The sequence below is a fragment of the Corvus cornix genome, chromosome 20 (assembly GCF_000738735.6).
Source record: "Corvus cornix cornix isolate S_Up_H32 chromosome 20, ASM73873v5, whole genome shotgun sequence".
Taxonomy (NCBI): Eukaryota; Metazoa; Chordata; class Aves; order Passeriformes; family Corvidae; genus Corvus; species Corvus cornix.
Window position 1 is genome coordinate 649,002 of NC_046349.1, and position 23,964 is coordinate 672,965.

Below are 23,964 nucleotides of genomic sequence, written 5' to 3' on the forward strand. Positions count from 1 at the left end.
AGGGAGCTGTGAAGGGCTCACAGCCCACGCAGGATCACTGTGCTTCCACTGCTGGACCACCCTCAGATTCCCCTCCAGCTCGTGGCAGCCATGTCCTGAGCAGCGACCCTCCAGCCAGTGGGTCACAGGGCTGGGCAGTGTGGCATGGCACTGCATAGTCGCTGCCCATCCTGCTTAGAGGAAGGGGGTCCTTCCACGTGGGATAACATGGTGTCAAGCAGGTTCCGCTGGCCTTGCTGACCTCTCTGCCGCCCGGGACAGGGTTCTGCTGCGGGTGCGAATGCTCTACTACCTGAAGGCTGAAGTGCTGGGGGAGGCTGCGGATAAAGCCTTTGAGGGGACCCCCGCCAGGTAGGGACCTAACGGTGAACCCCCGCCGGCTTCTCGGGCTCGAGCACTGCCACGGGTATCTGACCCAGCCACATCTGGGCTCTCTACAGCTCCAGATGAATCAGACCTCAGGTCTTCCTCAGGCAAAACTTCACCCTCAGGCAGCCACTCTGCCTGTACAGAGACTGCAGCCATGGCAGCCCTGCTGAGGCAGCTCTGAGACTGTAGCACCAGCCTGGGGGCAGTGGGGACTTGTGGGGACACCCTGCAGGAAAATGATTCTGTGTGCTGCTTGACAAATGGGCCCTTATCCAAAGTGGGGGTCCACAGAGACTGCTCCCAGTCTCAGGACCAGGCCTCAGAGCAGAGTGTGCCCCATCACTGCGGCCTGCAGTCCCTCCCAGCACTGGGAACAGTGGAACCCACAGGCTCTGTAATGGCACTGAGCCTGCAGCTTGCCAGCTCCTGACCTTTCTGCAAAGACTCAGCTCTCAGTGCTCTCAGAGGAGTTTGATGTGCTGAGCTTAAAGCTTAATTTCCCCAAGTAGGGCCTGCTGCCTTCCCCAGCACAGCTCTATCAGCACCAGTCTGTGTGGGGAGACACCATTCTTTTGGGGTTGGTAGGTGTGAAATGTTTTACCCCTAGAGATGCTGTTCAGGTCAGATGGGATCTTCAGTCCTCTGGTGTTGCTTGGGTGAGAGGGGAGAGAGGCTGGGGGCACCCACTGCCCTGGAGAAAGAGGAGCAGGAGGGCAGCAGGTAGTGGTGGAACCAAGACTCCAGCTCTGACCCCAGGGAGATGTGTATCCATGTTATGGCGGGGCCCAGGCTAGTGTTCATTAGCTGTCCCCAAGCCAGCGAGCGGTGGCTCCTGCCTCCTCCTGTCCCTTCTGAGCAGTGCCCAGTGCCCCTCCGTATCTGGCGAGGCTGGGAGAGGGGCGTTCATACCATGTCTGCCTCAGGGAGCTGGATGTGCTGCTGCCTGACATTGACTACGTGGAGATCCCAGTGGACTGGTGGAATGCCGAAGCCGATAAATCCCTGCTCATCGGTGTCTTCAAGCACGGTGTGTACCCAGCTGTCTGGTGGGTGCTGGTGTGTGAGGGAATGAGTACCTCTGGTACTGGAGGGGACGTCATGTCAGTGCAAGGGACAGAGCCGTGGCTGTGCTCCACAGCCACACAGGGCCAGGAGAGCTCTCCACAGGTACCAGCAGCATGTTCGGGCAGGGAACAGGCACCCCGCCGTGCCCAGGGTGGCCATGCTGGCTCTCGTGGTAGACTCTGTTTTGCCAGGAGCAGTGTGCAGTTGCTGTGTGAGGGTGAGGAGAGAGGCACAGATCTTTTCTTGGCCTCGTCATGGAGTCCCCATGCTGTTTCCAGGAGACACAAGGCTGTTTGCTGCAGCTGCACCCTTCGTGGAGGCTGTGCTGCTGCTGGGTGGGATGGGAAGGCTGACCTTTCCCTTTGCCTGCTGCCCAGGGGCTGCAGAGCCATTAGCAGCTTCTGAGAAAGTGTTGGGAATTTCTGGGGGTGAGAATTGCTCTCACAGCAGCACAGAGGGAGTGAGAGCCAGGTGGGGAGCTGTGTCCCAGGAGCAGGAGGTTCTCGTGGACCAGGCTCAGGTCTTGCTCTGTGCTGTCTGTCTGTCCTGACCTAACCTGTGTGGCAGGTTACGAGCGGTACAACGCCATGCGGGCGGACCCAGCACTGTGTTTCCTGGAGAAGGTGGGCATGCCCGATGAGAAGCTGCTCTCTGCCGAGCAGGGCGTCAGCGACGGGGCACAGGATGCTGCTGAAAGGTGGGCAGGGGATGGAGCTGAGCTCTGGCAGCCACCTGGCTCTCTCCTGGGGCAGTGCGGTGGGGTGAGCTGTGCACAGGGAGGTGGGAGGGAGCAGGCTGTGCTCCTGAGCACAGAGGGTAGGGCAGGAGGGGGCTGGTGCCTGGTACGAGGTGGACGGATGGCATGAGGACCAATTCTTCACTTCTTGGTGCTGAGAATTGGCACAGCCACAGGGGCTGTGCTGCCACTACTAGGGACTGTTTGTTTTCTCACCCAGGGGCAGCATGGAAAAAGAAGAGAGCAGTGGAGAAAAGCTGGAGGGGCTGTCAAAACAGGAGGTGAGTGGGAGTCACAGTGTTAGATTCACATCTGAGGCTGCCCAGCCTGCCCTGCTGTGCAGGCTTGGTTCCATCAGCTCTGCCGTGGGGCAGTAGGGAGCTAGCATGGCTGGTCTGCCTTGTCCACACATCCTGTGTGCATTCCCTCTGCTCCCTGGAACACAGCTTCTGCTGTGCCTCTCTGTGTTACTTGTGGACCTGGGCAGCATCTTCCTTGTGGGGAGCTGAGGAGAATTGAGGGCTGGGGGTGCCCAGGAGTGCTGGTTCTCACTCTTGGTTGGCTTCAAGAGCCATGTGGGGCCCTGGCAGAGGAGTCAGGGATGTCCCAAAAGAAATGGCCTTGGGGGAGAGGAAGAGCAGGGAATGAGGTAGCACCGGAGACTGCAGGGGTTGTTTGAAGAGTGGAGGCTGTCACACTGCTTCTGTCCTGGGCCGTGGCACTACAGCCTCGTCACTGTGGTGATCCTTCCCTCCAGGCCCGAAATGGCCTCTCTGAGCTGTCACCTCCGATCCCATATGCTGAGCACAGCCAGCAGCTGCAGCCCGAGGGCACTGAACACACAGCCCTGCCCATCCCACCACCCTGCACCCTGCCAAGGACGGGTGGGCTGTGGGTGCAGGGGGTTCTGTGTGGGGTTGAGCCCTCTCTGATTGTTTCCTTTTGCAGGACATCGTGGCTGCTGGGGTGGGTGAAGCCAGTGAGAAGCGGGACGAGCCAGCGGCAGGTGAGGCCGTGTCTCCTGCAGTGTGGCCCGTGGCTTCCCAGGGTTTGGCGTGGCACAGCCGATCCTGAGTGCTACCCCAGGCACTGCTTGGTGGGAGGAACACATTGCTGTGCTGGAGGGACATGCTGCCCTGTGTTAGTGGGTGAGGCAGCTCAACCTGGGCAGGGGCCCTCATGCGCAGAGTCACGGGTGACCCAGGGATGGGCCCTGTGGCAGAGCAGCCAGGGTTCTGAGTGATTCCAGCCAAAGCTATCCAGGGTGACTAGATGCCATTAGCCTGCTCTCATCCATCCAGTTGCCTGCAATGGGCAGCTCTCTGCAGTGGGTAGTGTTGGCACATGCCATGGGCTGGCTGGCCCCACTGCTGAGCAGGGAGCTGCAGTCTTCTCCCATGCATGGCCTGGCCTGGAGCCATCATTCCCACCCTGATCTCAACCTCTGGACTCTCTCTGAAGGAAACTAAGACGTGGTGAGGCTGTGAGCCAACAGGCCCAGGGATGGTCACATGGCCCCCTACTCATGAGTGTGATCCCTGATGTTCCCCATGGGAGGCAGAAGGTGGAAGGAAGCTCTTGGAGCTTGCCAGAGGATGTGGGAACCTGTGGCTTTGCATGTGTGCTAAATACTAATGTCCTTGTTGATGTTTGAAGCCCAGGATGGCTCCGACTCAGACAGATCCTGCTGGCCTGTCTCCTCTGCTCTCACGGCCAGACTGCGGCGACTCGTCACCGTCTACCAGCGCTGCAACCGCAAGGAGCTGCCTCCCCGTGCCGAGATGCTGGTGCCTGGTAACCATGGCTACTGGCTGCAGGATGAGATGTTCCGGAGAGCCTCTGAGATGGACTCGGTGAACAAAGAAATGCAGAAAAGGTAATGCAGCAGAGGAGCCTTTACAAAGCTGATTTAGGCCAATTCCTTGGCCCCTGGAATTGACCCAGGTAAATGTCACCAGAGCTGTGTGTGCAGCCAGCTGCCCAGGGCATGGAGTCACATGGGTCCTTGCTGGACAGGGAACGTGCTCTGAGTCATGGGAGCCTTGCTGCTCCAGCAGCCAGCCCAGCCAGGGAGCAGCCTCCACTGCAAACTGGAGTTCATGGGTGGCAGATGGTGATACTGAAAGGAGGTGAGGGGACAGCACTTCAGGGTCAAATCCAGTGTCTGCTGGGCCAGGGGTCAGCCTCAGCAGAGCAGAGTTGTGTCCTTGGGACACACCGTGGATGAGGGTGACAGATGAGCGCTGTTGCAGCCCACGAGCAGTGCATTTCCAATCCCTGTGGCTCTCACACCACTCACTTTTCCTCCTGCTCAGGAGCCCAGTGGTGACATATCCTGGTTGTGCTGTGCTCCCATTTCATTTGTGTCCCAGTAAGTGGGAGGGTGGTGGGACTGTTTTGGCACCCTGAGTGGCTCTCTGCAGCCATGGGAGGCTGTGCACAGGGTGATGCTGCTGCCATCTCTGCCAGTCTCCCGTGCCACCCTGGGACTGGGACTCTCTGTGGTCACCAGCCCTCAATGGTTTTGCCTCCTGTGAACCTGTCCCAGCAGCAGGACCCCACGTAACCACATGGTATGTGTGCTGCCTTGTGCTCTATTCTTGGCCTCCTTGTGTAGAAGCTGCTCAAGCTCACCTTCCCTTTCCTCTTTCTCTGGACTTCTTCCAGTCGTACCATCCCCTTTTCGAGGTGGGGGCTTGAGTGGTTGTGCTGTGGACATCACAGCAGCCTGGTATCTCCTGCTCCTTAATTCTCTGGACGTTTTGTAGGGGAGATCGCCTTACGGGAGTTTTCTGCCAGCCTTTAATTTGAGGCCTTTTGATAAATTCACCATTGGGCTCTTTGACTTGGATCATTAATATATTCATTAACTTTCTTCTTGTTATTCTCATTTTTGAAATGGAACATGACTGCAGGCCCTGGGAACAGGGGTTGCAGTGCTGTCCCAGGTGTACTTCAGGCAGTTGGAGAGTGCTGTGGGTGCTGTTACCCCGTCTACTTTCCCTTGACATGTCTCAGCTGCTTGCTGATACTGGCTCAGAGCTGCAATTCAGAGGAGCTGAGATTTGACTGGAAGTTTTCTTCAGGCCTCAGTGCTCCCCTTTTTCTGTCCTTGCCCTGCTGCGTGCACCCGGATCTGTTCTCTGGGGCTGTTTCTCTGGGCTCTGCCTGGGCTGTATTTGCCCAGGACACTTCACCATCTCTGTCCTTTGAGAGGTCCCCACAAGGTGGAAGCTCAGAGGGTCCAAGCCAGCATGAAAGTTGTGTTCTAAGAGCGCTGTAACTGAACTCCTCCATCACCACTGCCACTCTCCTTTGGTGGGGAGGGGGTGACACCCAGGAGTCCACAGGAGTCAGTAAGGTGGGTGGTGTTTGTTACTGTGTTTGTTACTGGGACCCTTACAGCAGCAAGCCCCAGTCCCAGTTTCCTTCTGCAAGAGGCTGGATGAGAACTGTATCTGCATATCCTTCCTGTGTAATTCCTGGTACGGAGAACTGACCTTTCCGTGGGGGTGAAACAGCTTGATGTGGCAGGAAGGGAGTAGATGGGGGATAGGTTTGTGCCTCCACAGAAGCTGCTGGAGCCTGCACCCTGTTGGCAGCACAGCCCAGAGCTGCACTCGGGTTTATTAGAACAGCCAAGAAGGTTTGAAAAAATGAGCTGAGAGCCAGAGGGCCCGTGGCCTCTGCTCCTCCTCCCTGTGCACCAGAGGGCAGAGCGTCTTGGGCTGAGGTGGTCTCCCCAGTGTGCTGCTCCTGACACCTCCCTCAAAACTGTTGGTCAGTAACTAGGCAGTGCTCTCTGAGCCTCTCTGCCTGGTGCCTTGCCTGCTCTGAGCCCAGAACATGTCTCAGTGGTGTTCCCGTCTCCTCCCTGCTCCACAGGTGGACCAGGAGGGAGCAGGCAGATTTCTACCGCACTGTCTCCTCCTTTGGGGTTATCTATGACCAAGAGAAAAAGGTCTTTGACTGGGCCCAGTTCCGAGCCATCTCTCGACTGGAGAAGAAGACAGATGAGAGCCTGGAGAAGTACTTCTACAGCTTTGTAGCCATGTGCAAGAATGTTTGTGGTCTCCCTCTGTGGAAAGAGGATGGTGAGTGGAAATTGCATGGCCTATGGAGGGGTAATAGTAGGTCCATGTAGAAGGGATCCCGCTGCTCTCATGGAGCAGGAGAGCAAGGGAGGATCTTCAGAGACAGTTGGAAGCAGCGAGATGCCAGGCAGGCTGTGGGCTTGCAGCAGTCCTGCATTTCTGGCTGCCTTGTCTCCGCCATTTAGTGCCTCCCCAGTACAGTGGGAGGGTAGAGCAGCCCCATGGACTGCAGCCCCTGCTCTCACAGATCTCTTGGAGTTCTCACAGGAAATCACAACCAATTTTATCCAAGACAGCAACCTCTGTATTTGAGAGACAAGTAGAGAAGCAGCGCACGCAAAGCACAGTTCCATGCTGGAGCTGGGGGTTGTTTGGGTGAGCTGGATTGTTGCTCATTGGGCATCTGTCTGCTGCCATTGTACAGAGTCCACTCCATATATGCCTGCGCTGACTGTGGAGCTCTGCTGCAGGGTAAATGGAGCCTGGATCTGCTGCAGGAGGCTCAGGAAGCCTGGCCAACACCAAGGGCATCCGCTTTCTTCGAATACTCTGCAGAGGTCTGCATTGGCACCAGACAGGACATGACAGATGAAAAGCTGCTTGGAGGCTATTTAAGCACAAAGTGATTTGTTTCCAACAGCAGCAGAAAACATTTGCTTCAGATCTGTCATGGAGTCTGGTCTTAGGCACAGTTCCTTGTGTGTGTGTGTTGTGCCTTAGGTAGGTGTTCCTCATCAGAAGAGCTGGACGAGCTGCCCTTCCCTGACAATGGGCTGAAGGGCTGCCGGAGGCTCAGAGCGCCAGGAGCTGCTCCACCTGAAAGTCCAGGCAGCTCCAGCACTGCTGCTGATGATGGAGCAGAGCTCAGACAAGACTCTGAAATCCTCTGCAGCTGGTGCCACTCTTGATCCAGCTGCTCAAGTCAGGGGGTGTTACTCCCCATGACCATTTGGTGGGATATGACTGGAAGGTACTGAGACTGGAAGAAGAGGCCTTAACAGTGGCTACAAGCACTGGCCCCACCTCACCTGCAGTCTGAGCAAGGGTTAAAACTCAGCTTGCTCATCAGTGCCTCTGAGGAACTCCTGCCAACCCAAATAATGTGTCCTTGGCTTTGCTGTCCCTGCTGTAGGTCCTCCAGACCCTGACATCTACGTGGAGCCCATCACAGAGGAGCGTGCTGCCAGGACCCTGTACCGCATCGAGCTGCTGCGGAAGGTGCGCGAGCAGGTGCTCAAGTGCCCCCAGCTCCACGAGCGCCTCAAGCTGTGCCGGCCCAGCCTCTACCTGCCCGTGTGGTGGGAGTGTGGCAAACACGACCGGGACCTGCTGATCGGCACCGCCAAGCACGGCCTGAACCGCACTGACTACTACATCATGAATGACCCCCAGCTGTCTTTTTTAGATGCATACAGAAACTATGCCCAGCATAAAAGAACGGGGCTCCCAGGCCCAGAAACCCTGTGCTGCCTTTACCAGTCTAACTCCAAACTCTACAGTTCCCCCCTGTACAGCCAGATGGACCAGACCTGTGAAACCCTGGAGAATGAAGCTGAGAGTCAGATCAAGCTAGAAACCGTGGACAGCACCATGTCCCAGGCTGGGGGCAGCCCAGCGGACACAAACTGTGAAACATTCATGTCCGAAGTCCGGGACATCATTTCCAGTACCTACGACGAGAGCTCGCTGCCAGACTCATTGGTGTGCATGATGTACGATGAGAAGGCCTGTCCCAGTGAGCAGAGCTCCCTCGCCAGGGACAGCCCAAACTGCACAGATGTTGGAAGCAGCGTTGCCAAACTCTCCGAGGGCAAGCTGGAGGGGGATGAGGATCCATCCAGCTGCGATGCAGATGCCATGAGAGAGGCTCCCTTCCTAGAGGGTTTGCAGGTGTGCTCTGACCGAATGGACAGTCAGAATGAGGAAGCTGAGCCTTCACCTTCTACCCCTGGGAGCAACCCTTCACAGAGTGCCGCAGCCAAGCTCGGCAAAGGCTTGGAACAGAAAGGAGCACTTGCCAGCCCGGCAGCAGGGCTGCCTGAGCATGGCACCATGGAAAGGGTCCTAAGTGTGGGGCTCTACAGTCCCAGTCTCCATAACTATGAACTAAAGGTTCCTCCTGAGCAGAGGTTCATCAGTCTGCTGCAGGAGAAAGGAATGGAGGCAAAGTCAGGGCCAAGTCAGAGCCACAGCGAGGAAGATGAAGAGGAAGAAGAGGATGATGATAACTCTGAGACAGCAGCAGATACGGTGGAAGGCTTGAATGGTCCCAGGACCAGGGCTGATTGTGGCCCCGAGGCTCATGAACTGGGGGGTGAGGAGCAGAGCTCTGGTCTCCCCACACCCGAGGACACTTGCCCAGAAGACGTGAATGGCGAGAGGGAGTCCCTGGGGCTGGGGGAGCCCTGCGCAGAGGGCAGGGAGGACTGTGGCTCGAATGAGGAGAGCACCCGTCAGCACTCACCAGGCCAGGCTCAGAGCCAGCCCTTCAGCTTGCCCACACCTCTGCCTCAGGGGGGGCCTCAGGGGGCAGAACCCCTGTGTGTCAGGGGGGAGCCCTTGGGCCAAGCCGCTGAGGGGCAGACAGGCTGCACAGAGGCCCCACACCCTGAGCCTCAGGGCATAAAGCAAGAAAAGTGTGACAACAGAGATGACGGGGAGAAAGCCAGCAGCAACCAGAGCAAAGGTAGGGTCCTGAGAGCTCCCTCAGGTTACACTCACCTCTGGCTGTGGTGGGAGGGACCTGCTGTCCTCCCTGCAGAGCCAAACCTTGGGGCTGGCCAGCCCGTGGAGTGGCCTCCCATCTGTAGGAGCTGAGGTCCCTTTAGCTGCTGCAACTGGGGGCAAAAAGTGTTGGGGGCTGTATTTGCCAGCAGGGCTGACCAAAACTCTCCACTCTGAGCCCCAGTAGCCCTTCTGCTAAGACCATGCCATGGAATGCAGGATGCCTTTCCCTTTCTGGCACAGGCACTGCCTGTTGATCAGCTCCCTTTGGAAAAGCATATGCCCTCCTTCTTGCCCGCCTGGGAATGGTCGGGGATGGGGGGCTAATGCAATTCAAGCCCCCCAAACACAGCTCAAGGGAGTGATGGTCCTTCCTGAGCAGCTTGGGCTGCCTGCCCTGATCCAAGTCTGCTGCTTCTCTTGGGGACTGTTTGGGACCTTTGTGGAGCCAGCTGGGCTCTGGGGTGGGAACATGTGAGGTGATGCTCCCTGCCTCTAGACAGGGAGAAAGGCAGGGTGGTGGTGGGCTCTATACTCCCTTGCTTTTTTAGATGGTCCAGAGAAGTACTTGGAGGAAGAGAACAAGAATTCTGCTTCTGTCCTGCCTGGGGAGATTGATGATCTTCAGGATGCCCGGGCACCAACCATTGCCCAGCTGCTGCAGGAGAAGACACTTTACTCCTTCTCTGAGTGGCCTAAGGTGAGGTTAAAATGAACACGGTTTGTATCAAAGTGTTCCTGCATAGCCCTGGCCAGCAGTGGCTCACACAGCTCCAGCTCTGCCTCCTGCTCTTCTGCACACCCCATGGAGGCTCAGGCCAAGGTGCTCTTCCCAAGCACCCATGCCATGGAGATGCTTGCCCCCAAAATAGTTTCCTGCCGTGCTGAGATCACCTGGGCTGGGCTCAACTTTAATCCTGAGCTGTCATACGTGAGTCAGTCATTCCAGTTTCAGCTTGCCACTGTCCATTTCTGTTTGCAGGACCGTGTGATCATCAACCGCATTGACAACATCTGCCATGCCATCCTGAAGGGCAAGTGGCCTTCCTCCAGCCAGCAGTTTGAGGCACAGAGCCTGCTGACAGCTCCAGCCATGGCCAGCAGCGCTGGCAGCAGGAGCAGCTTTGCCGAGTCAGAAGCCACCGATCCCAGCTTCAATAACGGGGTGTTAATGTCACGGGTACAAAAGGTGAGGGGGGCCCTGAGGCAGTGACAGGCTCATGGCTCTGGGGTGAGACGTTGCCCAGAAGTCCTCAGGAGTTTCCCAAGTGGGGCCCCTTGGTGCCAGTTGAGGTGCATAACACATGGCTTTAGCCACTTGGTCCCCTGCTGATAGCTCCTGGTGAGCTCCCCGTGCTCTCAGCCCCCTGCTGCCCTCCTTGGAAGGCAGCTGTTGTTGGCAGCTCCACAGCTTCTGCGGCTCTAGAGGTGCTTCCAGAGTCAGTGCTGGAGCACCTGACATGGTCAGAGGGAAAAGGGGACAGCCCCCTGGTAAGCCAAAGGAAGGGTGCAAGGAGCACTGCCCTTTCAAGTCCCCAAGTCCCAGTGCCCCTGTCCCCAACAGTCACGTGGGACAGACAAACTGCTGGCCTGGGGCCCCAGCAGCTGGCGGAGCAGCCATGGTTATAAACACCTTGGGAGATCTGAGTGTGTGCGAGGGTGCTCCTGCACCATCCCCACACAGGGAAAGAGATGTGATATGCCCAAGGAAAGGGCATCCCTCAGGGCTTCTTGGAGGGGCAGGGCAGCCTGACCATTAGCTCAGTGCTGGTGTGAGGAGCTGTGGTCCCTGGGCAGGGCAGGAGCAGCCGTAACCCTCTGTGGCTTTGGTACACACAGGAAGGTTTCCTGAGCCCTGCCTTTGCAAAAGACGAGCGGAAGCACAGGAGACCCTATGAATTCGAGATGGAGAGAGATGCCAAACAGAGGAGTCTGGAGCAGCTGGCAGCAGCCCATGTCCATCCACCCATTGTGCTGAACGGCTGGCGCGAGGCAGCGGTGGATTTGTCCAGAGCCTCTGATGGGTCCCCGGGGAACTCCTCTCCTTTCCCCCTGAACACAAACATGCCCAAATTGGGGACCGTGAATGCCCTCCAGAGCTCCCTGGGCATGGACTTGTCTGGCATCCTACAGGCGGGGTTAATCCATCCTGTCACTGGACAGATTGTAAACGGCAGCCTCCGAAGAGACGATGCTGCCATGAGAAGGAGACGGGGCAGGAGGAAAAATGTCGAAGGGATGGACCTCATCTTCTTGAAGGAGAGGCCTCTTCCAAACAGGCTGCAGGTGGGTTGATGCTCCCTCCTTTCACACGGACCCCATGGAATCAGCACAGTTTGTTTCATGGCCCAGCTCTCCCCTCCAAGCTCTGCTGCCCGTGACGCTGCGCAGCTTCCTCCAAGACAGCTTCGTTTGTGCAGGACCAGGCAGAGCAGATACTAAAGGGAGGAAGGGAAGTTATCCCTCTGGTTTACAGCACTCTGGAGTGTTTGAATCCTGCTAAGCATAATCAAAAGCAGCTGGCCCACCTCAGGGAATATTTATGTTTAGGGAAGATGAGAAAGACAAGATCCTACTGCACCCTTTCTCCTTCTAACGTGGGATCCACTCAAAGAATGGAGCAAGACCAGCGCCCCTAGACCACTTTTAGGAGTGATCTGAGGGGAAGTTGGTCTTCCTGGTGATTAGAGTGTTTCCATGTGAGTTCAGAAGCATCTCCCAGCACTCTGCCCTCCCTACCACCAGTGCTGGGGATGGAGTGGAAATGTAATGTGGTGGTGGGTGGTGGTTTAAGGAAGAGGCAGTGGGAGTGTGTGGATTAATCTGTATGATGTGAGCAGATGACCTGCTTTGGGAGCTGTGCTTCTTGAGGTGCACATGCATCCCTGCACACTGCTGATGGCCTCTCCCTGCTCCTCCCTCCATGGCAGGATGTTCAGGAAGACCAGCCACAGCCCCCTCAGAACAGTCCTCTCCCTGACGGGCCGGTTGCTGCTACCTCAGCTCCACAGCCAGTCCCAGCTGCAGGCAGCCAAGAGAAGGCTGTCCCAAATAAGAGTCTCCTCGACTGGCTCCGGCAGCAGTCTGACTACACACTCGACGTTCCCAGCTTTGGCACAGTAAGGGTGGCCTTCAGTGGCACGTGTGTTTGTGTGTGTGTGTGTGTGTTTGTGTGTGTTTGTGTGTGTGTGTGTGTGTGCACCTGCCTTGTGTGTTGTCCTTTGTGTTAGGTTTTTCCTTGTGACATGGTTTGTGGTGTTCTTTGGGGCTGTTCAGGGATTCATGACATGTTTAAGAGGTGAGCACTATTCCCCTGGACAGCAACAAAAGGCACTTGCTGCTGGAGAACTCCTCTCCTTTCCCCCCAGAACACAAACATGCCCAGGCAGGGGACTGTCACTACCCTCCAGGGCACCCTGGGCATGGACCTGTCTGGCATCCTCCAGGAGCTGAGCCCTGTTGCCCAAGGTCAGTTCTCCAGCTGCAGTGCATCCATCTGCCCAATGCACAAAGTCTCCCAGAAGTGCCAGGGACGGGGACAGAAATGAGAAAAGGGATTTCAGGTGCTCAAGGTCTATGTTGTTCTTTTTCACCTGGGGTCATTTTAGGCAGTGGTGTTGTACTAAATAAGGTTCCCAGGCAAGAGGAAACATCCTCTCTTTAGGAGCCAGCCCAGTGGACTGTGTTGGAGGCTGACAGGCTCTGCACACCCCATGGTGTCTGTGTGGCCGTGGGTGCTCTCAGAAAGCAGTGGCTCAGCGTGGGGTGCACAGTCTTTCTGATGCTTCCTGCTGTCTCATAAACCTCCACCTCTTGGTTTCACAGGTCGGTTTGCTCCTGGTTTCAGCTTATTTAGCCTGTTAGACCATGTAGTAGGCAGAGCACAGGCCATGAAACAGAGCAGGAAGAAATGTGGTGGTAAAACAGAAAAGACTCTGCATTGTGGTCCTGGAGGATCATGCGCCTGAGGCGGGGATTTCCTGGAGCTTGGAGTACAGGCAAGACATTAGTGTTTTGAAGCTTCTTAGAGATGAGAGGTGAGGAGCCCAACATTTGCTCAGCAGGATGGTCTTTGCTGTTCAAAGTCCAGAGAAACATCCAGCTGTGTGCCCAGGACCAGACTCCCAGGAGCAGTCAGATGGTGGAGCAGATGTGGAGGTACCTTCCCACTCCTTCCCAACACCCTTGCCTTCCAGGGAGGTACTGGAACTTGCCCAGTCTGACCATGCCTCTGGTGAAGCTCTTGCCCCCAGCAAGCCCCCAGTGCCCCAGGCCAGCCCTGCAGGATCTCTTCTCTCTGGGTAGGATGGATTGAGAGTGGCTTTGGGGTACTGCAGTAGCTCAGCTCAAAGCATGAACTGCACTCAGGGTCTTTTTCTGACTCTCAGGAATCTGAGCTATCCGAGTTGTTCATTATAATGCTCCATCCTTGCAGGCACATTGACTGTGGGGCTCGGTGCATGCAGTGGGTGTACAATGACTTGGCTGTATCTTGGTAGGTTGCAGTTCCGGAGGGCTCTGATCCCAGAGAAACATGGTGCAGCATCTCTGTGCTGGGAACAGCTGAAAGAGGAAGGAAACACAGCACAGCTGAGCTGGTGAGAAGCAGGTGGCTGTATGAGAGTGACACAAGTGGCACACACAGACCTGTTCTCTCTACTGGCTGTATGCAGTGTCCTGTTTACAGATGCATGTATAAGAACCTGCAGAATCAGGAGTGGAGGGGAGTTAGGACTAGAGCACTCTAAGTGGGGTACACTGGAGACCCCTTTATACCTACAAAAATCAGTTTTGCTCATTTGAGAGCTGGTCCTGTGGCAGGGACCAGTTTGTGCTGCTGGTGCTGCTCCTGCCCCAGCCTTCAGGGATTCCCTGTCCCTCGGGAGCCCATCCATGCTGCTCTTCTGCAGGGCTTGTAGCCAGCCAGGCTCATTAAGCCATCTAGTCTCATTAACATTGTCTTGTTTGCACTCCAGAATTTTTCAGACAAGCCCAAGCAGAGGAGGCAGCGCTGCAAGGACCCCAACAAACTGGACATTAGCTCTCTGACTGGAGAGGAGCGGGTGCCGGTGGTACATAAGGGTACCGGACGGCGGGTAAGCGAAGGCCTCTTCTGTGCTCTGCCCTCAGTGTCCCAAATTGCTTAGCAGAGCTTGAGCTTGCCTGGGGGGAGATTTAATCCAGAGAAGCCTATGGATGAGACAAAAGTCTGGAATAGGTCTCTGATCTACATTAACCTGTGACACGTGTGCCCAAGGACATGCAGACCTGTGAAATAAGTGACTGTCTGTGTGAAGTAAGGGATGTGGGAGTGTCGTCCCTTGCAAGGGACAGACCCCTCAGAGGCAATGGGGTACAGCCTTTGGCTTTAAGGCCACCCTCAGCACAGCCCTGTCAATGTGCTTCCCATCCTGGATTTGATTGTACCCCTTGAATTCATTGCAATATGCCACAAATTGTAACATTGCCATGCAAATATCCTTTGGTTTGTTCCTCCTTATGAGGTGCAGGCCAGAGCACACCAATACCCATCCCACTGCTGGGCTTGTGGAAGGTTGAGGGTTGGAAGGGCTTTTTCCTGCTTTCTGAGCAAGGAGCTTGGATTTACTTGTCTGCAGTTTAATCTCCAGGGCACTGATGTTCACCTCTCTGAACAAGAAGGGATGTTCAGCAGTACTTTCCACTGAAATTTAGTTCTTAAGCACACCCAGGACTGTACTAGGTCAGAAGGTAATGTGACATTAATCACATCTAAAAGCAAAACTAAAGAGTGAGGCAGAAAGAGGTTGTTTCAGCCACATCTGTGTTCCCCTTTGTTGCCCCCATGCTGGCCTTTGGAGACCTGGGTGAGTTGGGGGCTTTGCTGGTTCTAAATATGGCTTTTACAGAAGCTCTGTCCCCATCACTGGTACCTGGGAGGGCAATGGGCCGGGCCACAGAGGCTGAACCTGCCTTTTCTCCCTGAGCTGTGTGTCTGGAGGCAGCAGGCATGCACCAAATCCTGCAGAAAGGCAAGTGTAGCAAGGCCAGAGTCTACATCCCAGCAAATTGCAGCCCAAAGCAAGAAGCTAGGGGAAGTGTAATCATATTTTTTGTATTATTTTACATAACTCTCTCTGCAATAGAGGTCATCCTTCTGCTGTGTTTTATAGTTAGGGGGAGCCACGGCACCAGCATTGAAGGAATTGCCAAGGTGGCTTGATGCAAACTTGGAGTATGCTGTTGCAGCTGACTGGGCTGACATTGTTAAGCTTTCAGTAAGTTAGAGCTTTTGGAGAAATCTGTATCATGTCATCTTTTCTTTCCCCTCCCCATCCCCACAACCTTTCTCCAGTGAGGATCTGGGAGCTGCAAGGCAGGCCCTGGGCTGGGTGTGTGGGAGGGGATGGCTGCAGCACCGGGGTAGAGCGGGAGGTTGGGCCGTGCCACCACCAGCTCTGTGGCCAGGCCCTGGGAACGGGGCTCAGCAGCTCAGCACGCCTGGCTGGAGAGCCTTGGGATGCTTAGGGTAGCAGGGGCAAGAGGAATCCCCTAGGAGCTGGATGGCAGGGTGTGGACAAAATGTTCTCATGGGTCAAATTTTCAAAAACATCTCTAGTTGATGCTTTTCATCAGCTCCTGTGAACTCTGCCTGCACAGCTGCAGGCTCACCAAAGGCCCCACAGGTCACCAGGCCTGAAGGGTCAGGCACAGGCAGGGAAAGGGGCAGGATGGAGCCTCCTGTGCCACTTCATCCACCCTGTCCATCCAGCAGTCCCTGCCCCAGTGTGTGGCAGAGCCTGTGGAGAAGGAGCACTCTCCCCTCTTGCACACATGGCACTGCCAGATCACCCTGCCCTGCCCCACGGGCTGGCCTGATCCAGACTTCTCCCTGTAGTCCCTCTCACCTGCTGCCTGGTTTTGGGCTTCAGTGATTTGCGTGACACCCTTGTAGAGGGCTGGAGGGTGAATCCATTGCCTTAGAGGTTTGTACTGCTCTCAAATTGGTTTTTCCTTAGCACTGGAGATTTGGCATCGTCTGTCCCACTGCCCAGGAAACGGCTCCACATCCAGGCTGGCATCAGGGCCCCATCCGGGCAGCCAGCCCCGGGTGAGCTGACAGCTCTTCTTCTTCTACTTGAGGGGACAGTCTCTTTGCCACAGAAACCGCTGTGTGCCTGGCACTGCCTGGGCACCTCTCCTGTGCCCTGCTCCAGCAGCTGCATCCCATGAGCATTCCCACGCCATGGGCACTGAGCTTTTGGCGAATGCATACCTGTCCTGGTACGGGAGGGATGCAGAAGGATGGCCAGCTGCTCCAGGCGCTCGGGCCAGCAGAGCCTGGGTGCAGTCACGGCCCCATGTAGCTTCTCCCATCTGCCAGTGGGAGATGCACCCAGAAGGTTCTCCCTCCTTGGGCAGGTGCTGTGCTGAGCAGACTGCCAGGTGCATCTAATTAATGTTTCTGCACTACAGGTGTCAATAGGAAATACTTTTCCTACCTAAATTTATTATTGGAAATGATTCAAAGAGTGGTGATATTGAAACCAAGGGAACCATGAAGGGAAATGTTTCAATGTCTGTGTTGAGGATGCTGAAAAGGGGAGTGTTAAGCTGTGCTGTGGATCCCCCCGCATTGCTTTGTGTAACTGGATGGTCTTGCCCGCTTCTGACTGCTGGGTTTTGGTCCCATGTCTCTTCTGTCAGAAGAGCTTTCTGAATGCTCCCTGGCATCCCAGTGAAGCTCTGACCAGGAACTCCTCCGGCAGCATGCCCACTCTCTGTGTCATCCCATGAGCTTTGCTGTCCTGCAGAGCATTGAAAATTTGGCCCTTCCCATCTCAAAGAGGATTTTTTCACCTGTTGCTGAAGGCACAATTAGAGCTGGGCAGGGAGCTGAGTGGGCAGCTGACACCACGCTGCCCTGGTGCTTCTTGTGCTGTGAACAGCTGGTGCTGAGGGCTGGAATACGGGGTGAAAACATGCTTCCTCCTCCCCTCCCTGAGCGTTTTGACAGCGCAGGATCCTGCCAGGGCAGAGCGAGCGTGTTTTGCATTTGGCAGCATCCCTTGGGGAAAAGTTATGTGTACCTCTCAAATTCCATATCATGTAGGCAAATATTTCTGTGCCGACGCCATCTGGGACACAGATGTGGGCACAGACAAGCCAGATTTCCTTTGCTGCAGTAGTAACTGTCGGGTGTTCTCTGTTATGTCTCATTTTCAGGGCTACTTACCCGAAAACAAATTCAATCGCATCCTCACCGAGCCCGTGCTCCGGGACGCTGGGCCGCGCCGGAGAGGGAGGAGGCCCCGGAGCGAACTCCTTAAAGGCCCTGGTGTTGTAGCAGATTCTTCTTCTGGAATGGGACCATTGTTCATGAACGGACTAATTGCTGGGATGGATCTAGTGGGACTTCAGAACATGAGAAATATGCAAGGGATCCCTCTGACCGGGCTGGTCGGGTTTCCTGCTGGCTTTGCAGCAGTGCCCGCTGGTGAGGATGTGAAGAGCACCCTGAGCATGTTGCCCATGATGCTGCCGGGCATGGCAACCGTTCCCCAGATGTTCGGTGTTGGAGGACTCCTCAACTCCCCCATGACGACGACTTGTACTGCAACTGCTCCGACTTCGTTAACAAGCACAACGAAAGGTGGCACAGCCAGCGCCGAGAAAGCAAATGAGGAGAAACAGGGCAGCCAGGATGGGAAAAAAGAACCTCTCGCTGAAGACAAGCCTGGTCCTAGTTCATTTTCTAATCAGACAGAATCCGCAATAACTACCAGTAGTCCTGTAGCTTTTAACCCATTTCTTATCCCAGGGATGTCTCCTGGACTGATCTATCCCTCCATGTTCCTTTCCCCTGGCATCGGCATGGCGCTGCCTGGCATCCAGCAAACCAGGCACTCGGAGGCGGCAAACCTGGAGAGCCAGAAGCGGAAGAGGAAGAAAGCAAAAGGGGAATTGGCAAATCCAGAGCCAGAAACTGTCTCACTGCCGGAAAAAGAAGCTGCAAACAGTCAAAACTGTGTGGAGCAGAGCCCGCCAGCGGCAGCAGAGAAGGAGCAGGACGGACCAGCAGAGGAGGAGCACCAAGCAGCTCATGATACCGATTAGAACTTTTGTTTCATTGAAAGAAAAACACAAAAAGATTGTGGCTTGTGAGTTTCTTATCCCATAAACTCTTTGTTACTTCCCCTCCCACCCCGCTCCACCTTCATAAACCTGTGTTTCCATGAGTAATATTATCTACCTAATTCCCTGTCAGAAAAAACTGGTGACATACTACATGTTAATAGTTGCAGGGTCTTGCCACTTTATTAGATAAACAGTGTTGTCTAGCTAGTATGGGAGGCACCGAATTCTCATTCTGTTTTTCCAGTCGTTCATCCCAGCCAACAATAGCAAATCCAGTACTTGGTCACCCCCCGTAAATTGCTCACTCCTTTGAGAAGAAAAAGCAGCAAAAAAACAAGAGCAGAAGAAAAGTGTTTATCTCTTGGTCTAACACACAGACAAGGGTATTTCTGTCTACAGCGACACTGAGCGAAAAAGCCTGTATTTGGGTTAAAAGCACAGCTATAGTAAGTGCTGATGTGTATTTTTGATTTAAAGTATTTCCCTATTTTATCATGGTTACTAGAATAGTAGTATAGACAGAAGTATATAACTAATGATTGAAAATGCATATATTCATTTCTTTGAAAGGAAAAGCATAACTGGTAGTGATATAATTTCTTGATCATCCCACCTCAAAGGTTTGGAGACAAACTGCAGAGAGTGAAAAAATGATGTAGACATTTTGTATTTTTTAAAACCAACGTTTGGTTTTATGTTACGTGGAGTTTAGTTGCCCTTTCCTTGGTAGTTACAAGAACTTTCCAGCTTGAGCTGGAAAGGTTTTGCACACTTGCATGACTTTTCTGGGGTTACTGTACCTGTAGCAACCAGTTCCTTCATCATTCTGCTAGTCTTCAGTTCTCCTCTCTGGCGTTAGTTCTCAGCTATGGCATTACAGGTGCTCTAAAGGTATTTTTCCCCAGCCTTGAACAGACCACACCGATTTTAATGCTCTTATATGAACACTGAGGCTTTCTGAGTTTTTATATTTCCCACTCCTTACCCCAGAAGCGACGTTCTTTCAGCAAACACGGAGAAGGCTGTAGGCCAGGTTCCCCCATTGGGGAGTCCTCTGAGAAGGACCCTTGAGACTTTCAGAGCCTGAGTTTCTTACTTTCTAGTGGTGGACTGTGAAGAGATGACTTTGGCTTCTTCCCATTCCGTTTGCTGTTGAACAGTATTTCCCAAATGAGTTCAGCATCTGCATTTCAAATGGACGGGTTTTAATGCCGCCAGCCCCCCTCCAGCTCTGGGTACTGAGACTCCTCCACAGGCAACTCTTCCGATTTCTCCTTCCCCTCACTCCTCCTTTAATTCTTCTTTCACTTGGGGTTGTTCTTACTTGCAGCTCATGGTCTGAGACTTGAATAAAGCCGCACTGGTGCAGCGGTGAGCGAAGGGCAGGCTGGGAGGGAGTTGGAGTGTGCTACTCATCAGTTTCACACTTGGTTGTCACAATTTACTGTATTTTTTACTTTTTTTTTTCTGTTGCAGTTTTGCTAATTTATCAGATGGTCCAAATGTTTTGACATAACTATTTCAGTTTGCATTATTTATTTATGATGCTTTTTGTCATTGTCTTTTATACATTTGGGATTATAAATTATGTACATGTTAAAATTAGCATCTCAAAGAAGTCTGTTACCCATGGTCAAAAAAACCAGTTGGTTTATATTTTCACAGAATTTATTCCCAGTTTATTGGATTGGATGATTTTTTTTAAAGTGTGTAACCAATCATAATCCAATCCCCCTCCCCCCAATAATTGTGTTCTATTTAATAACATTCTTGTAGCATAGATACTGTATCACTATCGACAGATTTCTTAGAAATGCTGCTATCTCTATTTAACTAACATTTTGTTCAGTTTTTGCCTCCAGTGGAAGCAGAAAGGGTTTTTTCAGCTGTTAAATCCAAAATCAATATAATTTATTTATGTAAAAAAAAAAGTCACGATTGATATATTTTTGAACCTTTTAAGTACTAACTTTGTTTTTATTCAGTGGAAGAACATGTACTTGCCCTAAATCCTTAAAATACAAATGCTATAAAACTTCATATATCTTCAAGCCTTACTGTGAATGGATACAGAAATCTCTTCCGAGTCCATTTCTTGTTATGGGATGGTTTTTCCAGGGTTACACGCGTTAAGGAACAGGGTTTAAAGTGAAATTTATTTAATTAGCCAGCATGCTCTATACCTTGTTCTTCCTTAGCAGACATGTATGCTACGTCTCTGGGTGTTTAGGCTTCTCTTTGCTACTTTGTGACCCTTTTGCAACCCGATATACTCTGTGGATTATTTAGACTGTAAGGCATTAAGTGGCTGCTTCTTCTTTTCCATCATATCCCAAACAAATGCCAAATTTTCACCGGTTTTCATGGCTATTCACACACATACATCCTTCACCAAATGTGCTAACAAAATAAACTGTCTGTGCTCTTGAACATGGATAAAAAGAAAAAGATTTAAAAGTCAGATTTTTATTTTTTTAATTTAGTGACTAGATGATGCTTATCTTTCAGACTTGGCAGAGCCTTGCTACAGATGTATATAATTTTTTTCAGCAAATATATGTGAATGTTTAATTCACCTGACTCAGTGATAAACGTGACTTGCCTTTTTCTCAGCATGAATCCATTGAGAAGCTGTTGAAACCAGTGGCCTGGTCGCTGCTCTAGGATTGCTCCTGGTGCCCTGCGTGTTACTCTGAGTCGGGCTGCTCGCCGTGAGGGGCCGAACCCACAGCTCTCACAGCACCCTGGGGTGAACTCGCCGGTGTGGGGGAACTCACATCCCACATGGGTTGCAAGATCCCAGGAGCAGCCCAAGCTCCAGGGCCAGTTTAAGCACAGAGGATGCACAAGGGCTCTCTGCTGACCTGCTTTTTCCACAAGGGTGGGTGGAAGCCCAGAGACCTCCACAGTCATCACACGCACACACACACCCCCCAAGCAGTTACACACCTTGGCACCCAGCAGAGAGGGTGCTGGGCTCCTCTCCCTGTGCTTCCTGTACCTCCAAGTTTTGTGAAATGCTTGTCCTAAATCTCTGTGTAAGGATCTCAGGCTTTAGCAAAGCAGACATTCCTCAGTGTTTCATCAGAATGATGCACAGGAGCAGCTCTGTTCTTCCAAGATCCAGGAAAAAAGACACAGAGTAAAACCAGTGCTCCACCTGCCCTGTGTAACCACCTTGTCCTGGTATTTTGTTGCTGCTTTGCAGGGGGGAAAGAGAAAAGTACCCAGCAGAAAAGAATGGCAAAGTGGTAGCATTTGCTGTGAATTTCCAGTTCCTGAGTCTCCCTTTAAATTCTGGCTCCACAAACTGCAGCCTCACACCTCGGCACCCATAATGCAGGATATTTGCTGGCAGGAGCTGCAGGAGCCAGGCAGCCCTGTGGTCCATGGAGGAGCATGTGCTGGCTTTGGGCTGCCACAGCCGTGGTGGCTGCAGTGTCTCTGTCTCTTCAGACAAGGTGTGTTACCTGGTGGTACCAGTGAGTGGATGTGGTGGAGGATGGGCACCAGGGGCACAGCTTGCTCCCCGTTGTGTTTTACAGGGTACAGGTGCCCCTTCCCAGACCGTGAGAGAGTAAAACAGGCACAGCTGCACATCCCCACTGCTGTCCCTGCCTGGTTTTTATCTGACAGGACACAGAGAAGTCTCATAGCACATTTAGACAAGATCTCTAATTCCCTTTATGGTCACAAAAAGGGGGGAAGGATTTTCCTCAGCAGTGAGCCACGGCTGGGAGAGCTTTACCTACCCCAAGTGCAGATATCCCCACTCTGGGCTCTTGACAGTTACAAGATAGGATTTGGGGTTGGCAGTCTTCGCCAGCAGTGAGCACAAGGAAATTTCTCTAATGGTATCTGGTTTGCATTGAATAAAACTTGAGCTTTTCAATGCAGTTTTGCTCCTCACCTCTTCAGGAGCCACTTCAGCCCCAGGGATCCGGAGCCTGGGCTGTCACAAGATCAGGAATCTCTTCACATTTTACAACCTCAAAGCAGTTATCAGGCACTGCACTTCAGGCAAAGTCCCCAAGTGCCTCATACCCCATGTGCCAGTGCACAGCTGGCCATGGCACCCATGCTCGGCCATGGGCACCGGACAGATGGGCAGTGCTGCCAGGAAAGGAGCCAGCCCAGCCACCAGCAGAGCAGCAGCTCTGGAAAAGTGGAGGTAAGAGAAATCCAGCTTCTCTCTCAATCCCCTTCCCATCAATCTGCACAGTGTGCCCTGCACATTTGGACAGCAGGCCTAGAAACACCATCCTCACCCTCCCGTGTGGCTTTTTGGGATGCTGGTTGTTTCATGGTGCTCCCGGGGTGGCTGTGGCTGGAAACCATCGGTGCAGTGCCATAGGTGGCACTAATTCCTGAAGAATCAAGATTTCACCTAAAAAGGTATAAAACAAGGCAAGATCTTCAGCCCAGCAGATCAGTCCCACTCCCCATGTGGCCGTGTTCTCCCTCCAGTGGGTTTTTAATTCATGAACAACTCTGTACAGCACCATTACCTGGCTCCATTTGCCAGTGGTCTGGGTGGGATGTGACATTACTGGTTTAACTTGGAACTCAATCCCAGCCTGCCTGAATGTATCAGTTCAGGCAAGCCCAGCACGAGCCCTCAGAGGGCTTCAAGAAATAGCAGTGTCCTGGAGCTGTTGCAGGAAGAGCTGAGGGGAATGAGCCATGGCAGATGCTCCAGCCTCTCCTCTCTCTGGGCTCCTGCCAAGGTTGTCAAGTTTTTCAGCTGGCTGTGCTATAGCACAGGGAGACCTTGTACAGGAATTGCCTGTACTGTTTGGAAAAACAAAATTCTAAAGGAAAACCTCACAGTGACTTTTTTTCCCTCCAGGAAAGGGTAGAGATTTCTGATAGAGGAAGAGATGCACAAAAACCAAAGCTCGGCTCACACAGAGGAACATCTCTCGTCTGGAAGGAATAAATAAGCCTGTGGGACTCAGCCTCATTACCCCAAATGAAACACATTTCCAGTCTGCTCATGACAGGCAGTTTTCAATGCTCTTATGGCCAATCTTTTTTTCCAAATAGATTTAATTGTTGGATTAAGGCTGGTTTTTATGGAAAGTAACATTTTGGAAAGCACAGAGCTGATCAGATTCTCGATGAGGGACCAGTTCCCCCAGCCTGTGGATCCCTGTGCTTTGCAAAAGGGCATTTTCAAGAAAACCAACCCCGGGATCTGTGAGTGGCGCCGGAGCTCGGGGTAGGGCAGGGTCTGCCGAGCGAGTGGGTGCACCGGGGCTGGGTCCCTACGGCGGCTCCTGAACGCGCCCTGAGCATCCTCGCATCGCCGCGGGTACCGGGGAGGGGGATCCGCCGCGCCCGCTCCGGGCGCGCTCCGTGTGCTCTCCGTCCAACGCCCCCCGAGCAGCAGTGAGGTGGTTCAAGTATCCTCCAGTGATGGGCGGGTTCAGGGCCCTGTTCCCTATCCCCGAACCAGCGCTGCGGACGCTGCGTGACTCGAGCCCCTTCCAGAGGTGCAGGAGCCGCTCCCCTGCCCACGGGGGCGGGCGGTGTCCCCATGGCCACGGCTCTCGACGGACACACAGTGCTCCCGGGGGGCTCCGTCCGTCGGTGCTGGTTCCTGTCAGCGGGCCCGCCCGGGCCCAGTGGAACCGGCACCTGGAAACGCCCTGAGCGCCCGCCACGACCGGATCGAGTGACGGGGAGCGCGGCCGCGGCGCGGAGCGGGGGCGGCTCCCCCGGCCCTGCAGGGGAGCGGTGCGCGGGGCCCGGAGGCCGCCGAGAAGACGCTGCACCCACGCGTGTCCCAGGGCACTCCGGGACGGCGGCCGAGGAAAATCCGCTCCTGCCGTGACCTACCGCAGCCGTGCGCTGGGA

General features: G+C 53.8%; 1 protein-coding gene across 14 annotated transcripts in view; it reads left to right on the top strand.

Annotated features, from left to right (window-relative positions):
* The window catches only part of CHD6 (chromodomain helicase DNA binding protein 6), a 92,428-nt gene extending 71,748 nt beyond the window's left edge, over positions 1–20,680 (top strand). For 7 of the 14 annotated variants that reach the window (XM_039563663.1, XM_039563661.1, XM_039563662.1 and 4 more), the window contains 16 exons: positions 262–351; positions 1,293–1,396; positions 2,002–2,131; positions 2,391–2,451; positions 3,119–3,176; positions 3,827–4,046; positions 6,056–6,264; positions 7,397–8,950; positions 9,540–9,688; positions 9,971–10,177; positions 10,828–11,274; positions 11,919–12,107; positions 13,488–13,586; positions 13,965–14,084; positions 15,141–15,245; positions 17,194–20,680. In XM_039563663.1, the coding sequence (XP_039419597.1) occupies positions 262–351; positions 1,293–1,396; positions 2,002–2,131; positions 2,391–2,451; positions 3,119–3,176; positions 3,827–4,046; positions 6,056–6,264; positions 7,397–8,950; positions 9,540–9,688; positions 9,971–10,177; positions 10,828–11,274; positions 11,919–12,107; positions 13,488–13,586; positions 13,965–14,084; positions 15,141–15,245; positions 17,194–18,084 (4,633 nt within the window). In that variant the 3' untranslated portion in view covers positions 18,085–20,680. Of the gene's footprint in view, positions 1–261; positions 352–1,292; positions 1,397–2,001; positions 2,132–2,390; positions 2,452–3,118; positions 3,177–3,826; positions 4,047–6,055; positions 6,265–7,396; positions 8,951–9,539; positions 9,689–9,970; positions 10,178–10,827; positions 11,275–11,918; positions 12,108–12,813; positions 13,045–13,487; positions 13,587–13,964; positions 14,085–15,140; positions 15,246–15,986; positions 16,079–17,193 lie in introns of those variants that run through there. The other 7 variants (XM_039563660.1, XM_039563667.1, XM_039563665.1 and 4 more) reach the window with 6 other exon arrangements.
* Positions 20,681–23,964: the final 3,284 nt, after the last annotated feature.